Below are 14,886 nucleotides of genomic sequence, written 5' to 3' on the forward strand. Positions count from 1 at the left end.
TCATTTGAATAAATCCATAAAATATTCAAAAGATACACAAAATGACAAAAAAATAGACAAACAACAAAAGCAAGACAAAAAGGAAACACAAAACGACAAAAAATGAGACAAAAGTCAGTCAAAAAAAGACCAAAAACAACAAAACAACAAAATGTGACACAAAATGACCAAAAATTAGAAAAACGACACAAAACAAAAAACTGAGAAAAGTTAGACCAAAAATGACAAAGCAAGAAACAAAATGACAAAAATAAGACAAAAACACAGGTGACACAAAAAGGAAACAAAAAAACAACAAAGACATGAGACAAACAACTAGACAGACCAAAAAAAACAACAAAAACATTACATTACAAAAATGAGACGCAGATGACTAAAATGAGAAACAAAACACCAAAAACATGAGACAAATGACAAAAGTCTAACAAAAAAGACAAAAAATATTACTAAATGAGACACAAAATGACAAAACAACAATCTAGTATTTTACTTTATGATCTTAACAACTTGTCATGGTCTAGAAATGATTTTAAATTCATAGCTTTATTTTTTTACAATCCTAATGTTTTCTCTGGAATTTTTACACTTTGAGGGCCGCTTTTGGTCCATGGGCCCGCTGGAGAAAATCCATAGTACCCCGGCTGTGTAAAACTATATTCAACAGTTTGTTAATTAAGGTAATACGTTTGAATTTGGCAAACCAAGCTGGCAAATTTACATTTTCTACCATTGTAGAAACATTTTATAGTTTTACCTCTGTAAAACTATAAAATCATTGTTTCAAGCAACAAATCTCATGTGAAGTCATATTAATAAAAAATTTCAGTGCTTTTGATGACAAATAAACACATTAGACAACGAACTGCTTATTCCGTTTAATGTAAAAAGATGTAAAAGCATTTTACAGCAATCAAAAACCATTCTGATTCATTATTACAATATTTTCAGTGTACAATAACATTTATTAACAAAAAAAAGGACACGTTGCTACAGCTTTACTGGGTCGCTTGGAGTCATTTGGGCTAGTTTGTTTCAGTTTCTGCACAAACCGACTCCAACAGATGAGTTACTTTATACAACATTTGCAGCGAAAGCACGACACGCCACAGCGTCTCTGGCGCCCCTTTGTGTGTTCAATCATTCAACAGCTCAAATTCAGCTTTTCTTTAGATTTTCCTGCTAAAACGATCACATGGAAAAGTGATTATAGAATGAATTGTTGGCTTTTTGACACATTTGCAAACAAAATTCTCTTAGAAACAGTGGCTTTACTCAGCCCTCCTGTTGTCCTCATTTACAGGCACCAAAAATATTGTTTCCTCGTCTGAAAAAAATCTAAAAATTCAGCAAAAAAATTCCCCAAATTTCTGAAAATTTGCAAAACCTTCAGGAAGAAAATTTTCAAAAAATGAGCAAAAATCTTCCAAAAAAATTCTAAAAATGTAGAAAACTTAGAAAACTCAGTAAAACTTCTAATATTTTCTTTTAGAACATTCACATAAAAATCTAACAAAATCCAGCGAAATTTGCTGGATGTTGGTTGATTTTTATGTGAATGTTCTAAAAGAAACTTTTCTTTAAAGCATTTCCTTTTCCAACTAAAAAAAAATCCCCAAAAATGCTGAAAATGTGGATATAAAAGTATATTTTTTCCACATTGTCAAACTTTAAAACGGGTCAATTTGACCCACAGGACGACACGAGGGTTAAACACAGGACACAAAGATGATATTTTGTGTCGCTTTGAGAATGGGAATAAATAAACTTTGTATTTATCACAATTTGTTGGGTGAAAAGTGGAAACTGTCTGATTTAAACCTCTGCTGTTCTCTTTTCTACAGAGATATTTGACCTTCAGGTGGAAAAAAACTGTTGTGGATTCCTGTGAGTCTGGAAGAGGATTTAGATCAGATTAAAAATGACTCGCTCCAGAAAATTCATTCAAAGGGAGGCTGTTCCTTTCAAAAAAATGTCCAAAAAACACCAGAATCTAATCACAGGATCTGCAGGTAAACCTGCAAGTGTTGGTGTCAAAGTGCACGCGTCTACAATCACAAAGATATTGCACAAATTGTATGTTAGGCGTATCAGGAAGAAAGACCTTTCTGTTCAAAAATGACCCAACACACTGCAGGTAAAGACCAGGCCAGATTTAGTGGCTTAAACACAGAAACAGTCGACATGTTTGGCGACTTTAGAGGAGAAGAACCAGAAACGTCGTGTTTTCAAGTTGCTATAAGTCTGCATCCGATCAAGATAATGTGAATCCAGAAGCTGAAGTGGATTTTTCAGCGGGCTAATGACCTTAAACACACCACGAAATCCGTACAGAAATGGCTCAGAGAGAGGAAATTAAATTTACTAAGTGGTCCAGTAAAAGCTAAGGTTTGTTTGAGAAGCTGTGAGGAGATCTGAAACAAGAAAACCCTCAAACAACTTTTAAATTTGCAGGTTGAGTGGTCCAAAATTCAGCAAGTCCAGTCCGAACTAGCTTCTGATGCCAAAGGTTTACTTCCTGTTTCCACAAAAGAATGTCACATTTGTTGTTTTTCCTCTTCAAAGCTAATATTCCTCAACAAGTAGACTCTGTATCAAAGAAAATCAAGTGTTAACTGATTCAAATGTGTCACAGAAAGCCAAAAATTTCCAACTCACTTTCCCACATGATGGTAGAAAATCGACTTTGAATGATGCTCCTGCTTGACCAACGCTAAAAGCCCAGACAAATACAAAAATGGCATTTTACTAAAGCAGCTCCAGCAGTGTTGATGCGAGTCAGTAAAACCCTGAATGTCCCTCAAGTGTTTCTGAGCTCTAACACCTCCAAACGACAGGCGGAGATCGAGCACATCACCGGGTTTCCATATCGGTTTCAGAAGTTGGTAATTCACCTCTCGGTTTCCTCCCCTGCCATCTCCCTCCTCTCACACTCCGGCTGTCATACAGTACTTCAAAATGAGGTTGTAGGTTTCACATGGCACAATATCAGAAAGTCAGCGTGCAGTCACAGCGCTCTCAGTGTCACAGCGGAGGAAAGTCGCATGATATCTGAAACGTCTCTCCAGCAGGGAAGGATAAGACGTACGGAAACAGAGAGTAGTGTGATAGGGCGTGGTTGAAAATAAACGTGGACGAAATGACACAAGTTTAACTCTTTGGACTGTGGTGCTTGTTTTCCAGGAGGGGGCACATATGGCTGCTGGAAACACTAAACTGAGCGTCGCTAATGGAGCTGTGTGGATCTCTTAATGGTGGTTTTGTGTTTTTCATGGTACGCATCAGTCCAGTAAGTCGTACTGGCAGCATTTATGACTCCACATGTGATCTATGTAACACTGCTGTCAGAGGTGGATCATTTTTAAGGATCTCCGCTGCCAGTAATCCCCCAAATCTGTACATTATTCCTCCATGAACAAAACGTCAACACCCTTCAGTTTGTGATGCTAATCCATCACATCATTGCAGGAAGAAGTCACGGCGGCCGAGCAGATACTTTAACACCATTAAAACATGAGATTACACAGATGAGCTGAAATGTTTCTGCAGGGCTGATGAATGGAGGGATCGCTCTTAATCGTCGCTGTTGACACAACTGTGCAAACATCCAAGCACGTAACGTATGTTTGATTATTGATTGTGTTACAACAGGCTTCCATTTACAGTTCTCGTCTGGTTAACCTCACAGGGAGTTTAGAAACAGTGATGGAAATACTTTATGACCATTAAACGACTAATTACGTTCACATTTTTTTTCCAGTTGGGTTGAAATAGACACCGTTTATCTGATGTGATTTTATAATTATTGGTACCAATCAAGGAAACACAAAATAATGGCACAGAATTTCACCTGTACCACCTAAAATAACCCAGAAAACAAAACCTCTGCACAATTCTCTTTGGCCAATGTTCCTATTATTCATGGACTTTAAACATATTTAGTTACAAAGCATGACAAAGATCGAGGAATATGTCGTGCATTTTTACTTAAGGGAGGTGGGGAAATTCATTTTCTCATCTCTTAAGAGTCACAATCTCACTACTGCCCCCTGTGGCCACAAAGGTGAACAGCAGGAATCACGTGTCATAAAAAATAAAAACCATAAGATATATTCTTTGCCAAAGAATTTCCAAATCTTAAAAAGACTTCAGTGGCTGCTTGATTTGCTTAACGAACATTTTATTAACTTCCCCATCTCCAATAAACTGTAGCACACAGTTGATTCCCCAGGCTCTCATGTTGTAAATGCACTCTCAGTTGTACAAAATGCTTCAGTCGAATCTTTTCTCGCATGATTTTCTTCCACAACCGTACATTCAAAAAGCAAATGTTGTTTAAGGTTAACAAAGTGAAGTTATTTATCTCCTAATCAGAAAAAACACAGATATTCGTGCATACAATTGAACAAGCATTTCATTTTTGGTGTTGTTGCATAAAAGGTTTCCAGAACGTACTGAGCTCTTTCTCTTTCTGTCATTCAGGTGGAATCAGGTGTAACGTGTATTTTAGTAATCATGACAAAACAATGGCCTACTTGTGGAAATTTCTGACACAACATGAGAGCTCAATGAGTATAAAGAGCTCAAAGATAAGAAAAACTGGACTTAATCTGAACCCTGTATCACCACTGTTTGCCGTGTTACTGTTGGCTAACCAGCAAGTGACAAACGCCTTTTTGACTGCATTATTCAGTGTTTGGTTTGTATCCAGCAATCTGAGTGTTTAATGACCTGGCAGGCGTGAGGAGACTTGGCCGGGTCTGAATCACTGAGCTAATAAACGGATAACGTGACCTTGTCAACAAACTACTCGCCGCCTACATTCACTCTGGCTGCTGATGGCAGAACCAGAGGCTCAAAGAAAGAACAGCGGAAGAGAGTACAGCTTGATCAGTTATTGTAGGAAAACTCTCTGAGTATTAATGTCAATGAGCTGGAGAATGAGTAAACGGGACAGCGAGAAATGACACTACTTACTGGTTTGAATGACTGACGTGGTTTTTCTGTTGATTTTGTTCATCTACGTCACTCTGCTGATTGGGAAGCTAAGTAACAGTTACTCAAAAGTTATTATTGCATTAACAAGCGAAGCAATCAGCTCCTGCTTTTGGGTTTTAACGTGCAAAATCTTCGTTTTAATGCTGAATACAACTTGAGCCAAGATGGAACCTGTTAATGCTTTCAGAAATCCATATAAATAGGTAGTATCAGGAGGTAAAACCAATTCTGATGTTATTGTAACTACAGTAGGCTGGTAATGACTTACTATTCATGAGATACGAGTTTTTTTGAAAGGTTAACTGAATGAAAATCTGGAAAATCTGCATCAGCAAGTTGTGTTCAGGCATTAACCGGTCATATTGTGTACCAAATGGTGTATAACACGGTGCAAAGAAATCACGAAATACAGGGATAAAGGATGCATTTTCTGTCATATATATGTTTTTTAAACCAACAGAAATTCAAAGAAATGTATTTAAAAACCCTACAGGCTTGGTGCATCTACTTATTTCTGTGGAGCTTCAGCTGTACAAGTAAAATCCATGTCACTCCAAGATCTCTTGAGCCAATGCCTGTGCTAAATAGTACCCAAATTAGCAGGCCGTTTTGCATTTCTGTGTCTAAAAACGCTGGTGTGCCGTAAATTCACATCAATTTACAAAGCAGGCATAAGCGGATATGCATTTCATGGTAACAAAAAGTAAAAAATTGCAAAGTAGTTTGGGAACACTGTGGTAAAAACATTGGATAATAATAATGCAAACTTTGGTCCAGTTGGTTCCCACACAGGTCATGAGTCTGTTGCAAGCTGGATTCAAACCTGACTTGACTGCAGTTGTGATGTGAAACCGTCAGAGGGAAACTTTGCAGGCTGGACCCACGTAATTTTACAACCCTGGGTCTGCGGCGTTGATCACCCGAGGGACTCATAATCTCTGTACAACAAATGCCTCACAAAGAAGCTGAAAAAGTAAACAGGAAACTGTACAAGGCACATTTGAATTTCCACAGGCGCCATTTCGCGGAGGCATATTTAGGTGACACGACCGCCCCCACGCTAAAAAAGGAGTGCAAAATCTCGCCTCTTTGGTTGTATCACAAAGGCTCAGAGGCCGTGAAGGAAAAACAGCGGTGCAAAACCTCCAATCCCAGCATTTTAGAGTTCCTTCCAAAAACCAACACAGTCCAAAGTCGGCCGGGAAAACGGGAGAAAAAAAGGTCCCCAAAACGTAAAAGAACCATCAAGACTGGACAGATCCAAAAACATACATATTTCAGAACATTGCTACGTCTGCTGGGTTTTCCAAAGGCTAAACCTGAGAGAGATCATGGCTGTTCGTACTGCCTTGCAAGTATATTATCCGTCCAAGCAGGAGGAGCAGGAAGCCGAAGCAGAGCACAGTGACGGGCTCCTGGTGGATGTTTGGCATCAAGTTGAGATAAATCCCAGGACGTCTATCTTCTGCCCTCTGGAACAGAAAGACAAGAAGACATGTCAAACTAGTAATGATGTTAGAAACAGAGTGTAAGTACCAAAACAGAAAGAAGAATCTGGTCCTTAAACTGCTTCTCTTGTCAAACTTTCAGACTGTAATTCAAGCTTCTTGTTATCAGCTGTTGGTTGCTGAAAAAGACAAAGATTATGGAAATGTCAGCATTAGCTAACTTTTTAGTTTCCTGCTGACTCATTTGAGAATAAAATTCGGTTTATGAGGGTCTAACATATTCAGGTGGCATGAAAATAAAGACACGACGCTGCATCAGGTCTGGTAGTGCACGTATGAATGCAAAAAGAGAGATCAGACTCTTATTTTATTCACAGCTGTCTGCTTTGATTAGACAGACAAGTCAGAAGTTTGCTGGAGGGTAAACTTCCTCATTCAGTTAACAGGTGAAAAAGTTAGTTTTTTTTTTGTTTGTTTTATCTGTCAATCTGTAGCCAAACATTTCATTTCTGAGAACAGCATGTCAGGTCTGTTAGGTAGTTCATGTTCGCATTAATAGTCTGTATCAGCGTTTGCGTAGTTTCACAAAATGTTCTGCTATGACACACATCGGATGTTCACGTAAACACCCTCGAATCGCTTGATGTTTCAAAATCAAAGGGGCACACATACTGTATGTTTACATCCACAGGAAGCAGGTAAGTATAGTTCTCAACATCCTGCCGCAACTCTCTTTTTACTTTCTCAGTCTCCAGGTGTGAGTGCATGTTTGGATGCACACGCGTTTCTACGTATGTCCTGGGTGTTGACTTTTTACAGTTGCATTTTAATGTGGAGGAAAGCACCACTAGAAAAAGAAACATGCAAAGAGTGATGTAATGACAGCTGACAAGCTCCTCTTAGTGCAACAATCCGTGACGTCCTTTTAATCATCATTAAACTGTCAGCGCTCTGCTCGTTCTGCTGCTGCATTCCTGCTAACCAGACAGTTACGAAGCTAACCAGACAGCTACGAAGCTAAACAGACAGCTATGAAGCTAACCAGACAAGTATGAAGCTAACCAGACAGCTATCAAGCTAATCAGACAAGTATGAACTAACCAGACAGCTACGAAGCTAACCAGACAGCTATCAAGCTAATCAGACAAGTATGAAGCTAACCAGACAGCTACGAAGCTAACCAGACAGCTATGAAGCTAAGATAAGATACGATAAGATAAGATAATCCTTTATTACTCCCCGTGTCCGGGGAAATTTCCCATGTTACAGCAGCATACATCATACAGTAGAGGAACAATAGCCACAGTAAACAACAACAATATAATGATAATCATAATCACAATCACATATGTCCAGGAATGTAGGATGGGAAAGGTGGCTTATGGAATGATGTGAAGTACGAGAGAAAACTATGCAGATTATGTGGTAAGGGATTGTGTGAAGCAGTCTATTTTTGTGTAAACATCAGCCAGTGATGCTGGTGTTATGAAGTCTAAAAGCAGATGGAATGAATGACTTGCCACAAGTATGAAGCTAACCAGACAGCTATCAAGCTAATCAGACAAGTATGAACTAACCAGACAGCTACGAAGCTAACCAGGCAGCTACAAAGCTAATCAGACAAGTATGAAGCTAACCAGACAAGTATGAGCTAACCAGACAGCTACGAAGCTAACCAGACAGCTACGAAGCTAATCAGACAAGTATGAAGCTAACCAGACAGCTATGAAGCAAATCAGACAAGTATGAGCAAAACCAGACAGCTACGAAGCTAATCAAACAAGTATGAAGCTAACCAGAGAAATATGAAGCTAATCAGACAAGTATGAAGCTAACCAGACATGTATGAAGCTAATCAGACAAGTATGAAGCTAACCAGACAGCTACAAAGCTAACCAGACAGCTACGAAGCTAATCAGACAAGTATGAAGCTAATCAGACAAGTATAAAGCTAACCAGACAGCTACGAAGCTAACCAGACAGCTATGCCGCTACCTAATGCCTCTACTGCTGTCAGCATTTCAACAGCCCCATTTATTGACCCTCACTCTCTGCTGAGTGGAGCTCCATGCTGCCTTGTCAAAGCAGAGATGGCAAACATTAATGGTGAACATATTCTTTCTTGATAGAAAAAACTAATAGGCTAATTGAAATGTTGTGGTAAGGTATTAAAGGTTAGACTTAGTGCTATTCATCCACAGAGTAGAGAAGACTTGCAGATGATGTTAGATCCTACATTTCCCATGATGCAACTGAACAGCCAACAAGTCCTCAAATTCATACGACCGCATCGGTCGTATGCACTGTGCACCGGAATACGACCCGTGAGACCGTATTTACGTTAGCGCCCCTACGGGGAAAAGGAACGCATTACGGGATTTAATTCACGAAACGGCTTTTCCGTCGCAAAACGGCTTTTTCCTCACTTTCCCAACACGGGTTTAGGGTTATGGTTAAGGTTAGGGTTAGGGATAGGGACAGGGATAGTGTTAGATAAAAGTTTGTTCATGGTGACGTTTCACCTGCGACTCCAGAGTGTCGATATTTACTCAACCGCTAGAGGTCGCATACGTCAAAACGTAACACTGGGTCGTAATACGGGCGTGTACAGATGACCTATGTGGTCGTTTTTTGAGGACAGGCTGCAACAGCATGTTTCATTTCCCTTTATTCTTCAAACTCAATGAATCACTTTTTAAGCTCATATTTCAAATTTCTTACCAAACTTAAGATAACCTGGACGATGCCACCTCTCAAGAGTCCCAAAAGATCTTCTACAACCTCACCCTGACTGGCTGAAACAGATATCTGCCTTCCCTCAGCCTGGTTCTGCTGGAGGTTTTTTTTCAGTTAAAGTCGAAATTGTTGGCTTTTTGGGTTTCTCTCCATAATACAAAGTTTTAAAGTCTAACGTTGTGAGGCCCTGAACAGACTTTTGCTGTGAATTGGTGCCATGTAAATAACACAGTTCAGTTGACCGAGTTGAACTTTCAGAGGGAGATTGCTACTGATGGAGTGTTGCTTGAACTAATTACTCCATAAACTACTCCCTGAATCATGTCAGGGAAGAGAAGGGACACTGGCTCTAGGGACACATTCATGGATTATCACATTACCGACTTGACTTTTCCATCATTTTTTCCCTTAAAACTCTGGAGACTCATCGGAGAGCAGGGAAAGCTGAGTCTGGTTTGGTTCATGCTGGACTGTCCAAGGTGTTGAAACATCTGACAAAATGAGCAAAATTCACTGGCAGTTTACAGCATCTTTCTCATGAAACATTTCACCATCTTCAAGCAGTCAGCTGCATTCATAAGTGAAATCACCTGCAGTCGTTTTATTTACTAAAGTTGCTCCACATCGTATGACTCAGCTCAACTCTTTCCTGTCTTTTGCTGTTTCTCTGCAGTCATTCAGACAAACTTGGCAGGCTGCAGACTGAAACAGGTGTTTTCACTATTCCTGCAGTTGACAGCTCTATGCCTTGGCCTTGATGTATTGCTCCAACAGCAGCGGCTTCTCCCCAATAAGAAATCTGCCTGCTCAATAGAAGAGAAATGACATTTCCCATGAGTGAATGTGCTCCAGGAAAAAAACTCTCCAGAAACAACAAGGTTCCTTTTACTGAGGAAAGAGGATCTTCATCGCGGATCTGAAACCAAAAGACGTTTCTAATAACTGTAAGAAAAACTCAACTTCTCCAACTCAAACAAATTTTCTTGCTCATATTTTGAGGCTAGCTAATTAGCATATGCTCCCTATTCGTTCCAGTTCAAACCTTCATAATGCATGAAGAACTCTGGTAAAAGCAAAGCAACAACTCCTACTGGCTGCTAACAGGTGTGAATATGAAGCTGCTACTGCTCTGATAAATGAAGTTTTTAAAAAAAAACAAAAAAAAACTCATGCTCTAACTGAAGCACTTACAGGAACAACTTAGGAATTTACAAGAGCAAGAATGATTCTTTCCGCTGGAAGTTGGGCGTCCTGTTTTGGCATTGGGCCCTGTAAATACAGCCCGGCCGGATGGACTGTACAATGCCATCTAGACATCGACTGGCACAGAATAAGCCTCCTGCCCCGGGGCGAGACTGCACTCAGAAAAACAGGATCCTGAGCGAGAGGGGAATATCAAAGCTGTGTGGTTTGATTCGAAAAATGAGCCAAAAACCACAGAAACCCCTAATGCCAGAGGAGGAAGCAGGTGAGGGGAAGACTAGTTAACCCTGTAATGAGTCACAGACTGCTTCTAATTCTGTTTCTGACTCTGACCAAGTCAAACAAATAGGGTCAGAGATGACCAAAGAGCTGCCAGAATACTAATTTAGACAAGATTTGACACTGAAGACTCCAGTTTGAAAAGCTTGAAGACTGGTAGTGAAAGATCTCAAAGGTGGAAGAGACAAAAGACCTACTTAGAAGCAAAGTGCTTGAACTCCAGCTAGTGTTTTGACCCCACACTGACCTGTACTAACTCAAAAACATAAAAGGTACATCCCATGCTAATCTTGACTCAGATATTACCCAGGAGTGTCATCTGGGGAAGGTAATGAGGTACAACTTCATGCTAACGTCCTCTGACAACAGAAACAACAAGAAGACAACCAATCACACTGCTTCAGATTTCACTAGAAATGGTAGCAGTTTATCTGTGCTGTAATTCAACAACAAAATGAATGGCAGAACAGTTTACCATCATAGTCAAGGCATCCCTGTTCTCTTCGATATAATTTAACTAAAGTGTTGCAACATCGTGTTTCCAAGCTGGTATAATGGTAACAAGAAAAAAATTATGAAAATGGACAGGAGTTGAGTCTGGAGGTTTAAACATAGGGTTTGGCCACACACCATTATTTCCAAACATGCTGGAATTCACCATATTTTTTTTAAGCCATGCTAGCTTTTTTAAATATAGGTATTCAAGTTCCCTTCAGGATAAAGTGGAATAAGATTGGTGACACTTCAACTTTTTATCTGATGTCCATCTTTGTATTAGACCAAATATCTGCCAAACCAATGACGTTACAGACGTATTTAGTGTTTGCTGCTGTTTAGCAAATCCTAGCATGCAAACACACTAACTAAAATGGCTAAAATGGTAATAAGCATTAGATGACTTTCCACTGTGAGGAACCAAGGTGGTGCAAATGTCTACAGGAATGGGACCCTTACTGGCTCTTTCAGCTTTTCTTTAGGGTCCAACGACTTCAAACACAATGCTAACAGCAGTTAAACGACAACAAATGGTAGTTACTGGATGTAACTAAAGACTTGTTTTGTTAGCGTATATGTATATAACTTTACACTGAAGAGGAGGAGGGTTACTTGATGGAGATACTGAGAGTTCAGACACATGGTACTTGCTGTCGAGGTCAGTCAGAAATGCGTACTCCAAAGCAGGTACTTTATTCCTCCCCCTTAAACAACCTTGAAGGAGGGTCAATTCTTGTGGTTGGACAAAGGCTTGAGCCTGCAAGTTCCTTCAGTGGAAAACGGCCAAATAAACCTGCTGAACTTCTGCGTTGTCATTATGAAAAAGCTAGCATCAGGATATTAGCATTTGGCTCGAGGCACCAGTGTGACCGTGGACAGTCAAAGTCCTCACAGAAAGGTCTCTCCCTCCATGTTGGCAATCCCCCACCCCCCAGCCCCTTATTTCAGCTTTACAAGATGAGGCTTCTATTTAAATGAATGGGGACTGAGCCATAACTGTGATTTCAATCGTCAACGGGACATAAAAACTGCACGCTCAGAATCCAATCCGATAGAAATCACTTGTGCACATGTGCATCAGTGGACCAGCATGGCTGGGTGGATGGGTCCTGGTTTGGCTGCTATAAAGCAGATGAGAGGTGTCACATGTGTCATACAACTGCCATCTTTGGTGTTAGATTTCCATTGAGGTTCTCTTTAGTGGCAAACATCTTCCTTCATGAAATCTCTGGTGCGGCCTCAGAGCAGTTAGAGGTTTAAATTAAATCCATCATGAAAGAGGAAAACTGAAGTGCACAAACCTCCATGAGGCACATCTGGAAAAACTGTTTACTTTTTTTCTCCTCTCTTTGGATTCTTTTCCCCATTAATCATCACCTTATGAACTTTCTAACTTTGAGTCAATATTTGAGAAGACAACAGCATAGGAAGGAGCCGATCATGGAGAGCGACGCAGCGCTGCAAGAGAGATTTCTCTGCAGCTAAAACTGACACCTGATTTCAAGGGGCTGCTGTGTTTGGCAGTGAAGTGAAGAGCAAACTGTCCTCATGTTGCTTTTTTGGCAGTTTGATTTCATCTCCACAACCTGTAAGTCTGCTATCATCATATATCCGCTGTTGCAGCTCAGCCAGTAATTTAGACTCCGATTTACGTTCTCAGGTTTCACCATTTTTGGTCTTTAGAGACGTTATTAAGCTTTCTTGTTGTGGAAACACAGACATTATTGTTATTAGTGTTGATCTGCTTGCAGCAGTGTTTACCATATTGCACATTAGAGATCTGTCTCTCCTCAAAGCAGCTTTAGAAGACAGACACAAGGTTTGTGGTTTTAAAGTTGGCAGAGTTGCAGTGCTCTTTCCTCACCTCAACAACCGCTGTAATGATTCGACTGTCAAGATGGTCTCTAGTTTGCAGAGTGACGGAAGGGATCGTGCTGGCAGATTTATGAGTCTCAAGACGCAAAGCAACCTCACTGATAGCTTCTTTAAATATTACATGTCTGATTTTATGGTCTACTGACATCTAGATACCCCCAGATACCATTAAATAGAACAGCCAGCTCCTAAATGATTGTACACGTCTGCATTTTGAGGTTTATCACAGATACAACAGCCAAACCTGAGAAGTTCAACAGGAACAATTTGGATTTACAGCACATGAGAAGTGCCCAGATGACTGAGAGTGTTATATATGTCAGTTTAACTTCAGATTTTAGGACCCAGAGGGCAAAATGCCACCACATCAAGTTTCCACATCCAAGTATATAGTGCTCTGCAGTCATGGCAAGCAGCTAATGAAAGTTGAGAAACTGTCAATGACAGTGTAACAGGAGGATGTGGTGTACCTGGGAGGAGCTGAGAGTTTTTCTATGTGGTTTAAAACTTTTACATCTGACCAACTTGTACATACATGTGTTTAAACCACCTCTCACTGTTCTACTGTGGTGCAGATTGAGTGTATTTACAAGCAAATTATTTCATGAACCATTATCAGACAGTTGCACGGTAACGCTCAGAGTTTCTTTAGTGTTCAAAGGAATAGTTTGGAGATGCAGACATCAGCTTCACATCCACTAGCTAGAGTCAAAGTCTTCCAAAATGCAGCTATCAGCACCTCCAGGACTCACATTAACACGTTGTTTCTTCTTTTTATTCAAGTACAACAGGTTTCAGTAAATCAAGAGATCTGGAAATACAAAAAATCACCTCAGATTTTAAACACTGTGTTGACAATAGGTCTGGTCTGTTATTTGGACGATTGGTCGTATTTCACAGTCAGGATGAGAGGTTTGATTTCCACAAATCAGAAGCAGATGTACAGAGCTGACAAACTGCAGGCTGAGAGTCTGACACGGAGCCAGAACCAGTTGATTTTCAAGCTTCTTCCTCGGGATTACAGAAAAGGAAATACACACACATGCAAATCCAGACACACATTAGGGATCCTCTAATAGTTTCCTCATTTGAACTCTTACCTCAAATAACCCCTTTCCATCATCTGAGAACAGAAAACCTGCTGCCACAAATCATTTTCTTGCTGCTGCTGCAACTCTTCTAACAAGTAATTTGCCCGGCTCATGCAGATGCACTGACAGAACCATGTTCCCTGCAGAGCTGGTGTGATGCAACGGAGGAACAGAGTGACAAACGTGCAGAAAGAAAAACAGAAGCGTTGCTGCAGCAGTGGAGCAGAATTCAGTCAGACAATCAAAGAGACGCTGCAACCATCATGTGCACACTATCTGCTCCAACTGATTTCATGTTTTACCACAATTATTACATATAGTGACTAGTTTAAATACATTTACAGCATGTTCAGCCATCGGTTTCCATTCATTTCAGCGTAAAGCTGTTCTACATACAATCATTTATCTTTTCTTTAGTTAAATTACTGCTGTTTGTATTTTATTGCAGCTGAAAGGGGCCGGGGAGACGATCAGATCTGACAGATGTTTGCACACAAAAGGTGACGTGAAAAACCCAACGCCAGCATCTTGTATATTTTCCATGTTCTTCTGTTTGTGAATTTCTCGTGTGGCCTTTTTGCACTTCTTTTGCTCTCGTTCTTTTCACAGTGGAAACACTGAGTCAGTCCGTTCCAAAAAGCTCATGTGATTTTATTTGGTTACCGCAACTTACTATGCTGCCTCTCAAAAATAGCTCTCAAAACAAGAGTACACTTACAAACACACACAAACACACACTCAGGCTTTGTTATTTCTCTGCCCTT

The 14,886-nt window shown here is 40.1% G+C and overlaps 1 protein-coding gene across 2 annotated transcripts in view; it reads right to left on the minus strand.

Annotated features, from left to right (window-relative positions):
- Positions 1–860: 860 nt before the first annotated feature.
- Positions 861–14,886, minus strand: part of LOC110948216 (uncharacterized) — a 33,964-nt gene continuing 19,938 nt past the window's right edge. For both annotated transcript variants that reach the window (XM_022189647.2, XM_022189646.2), the window contains exon 4: positions 861–6,467. In XM_022189647.2, the coding sequence (XP_022045339.1) occupies positions 6,309–6,467 (159 nt within the window). In that variant the 3' untranslated portion in view covers positions 861–6,308. The remainder of the gene's footprint in view (positions 6,468–14,886) is intronic.

This window comes from Acanthochromis polyacanthus, chromosome 15 (assembly GCF_021347895.1).
Source record: "Acanthochromis polyacanthus isolate Apoly-LR-REF ecotype Palm Island chromosome 15, KAUST_Apoly_ChrSc, whole genome shotgun sequence".
NCBI classification, from domain to species: Eukaryota; Metazoa; Chordata; class Actinopteri; family Pomacentridae; genus Acanthochromis; species Acanthochromis polyacanthus.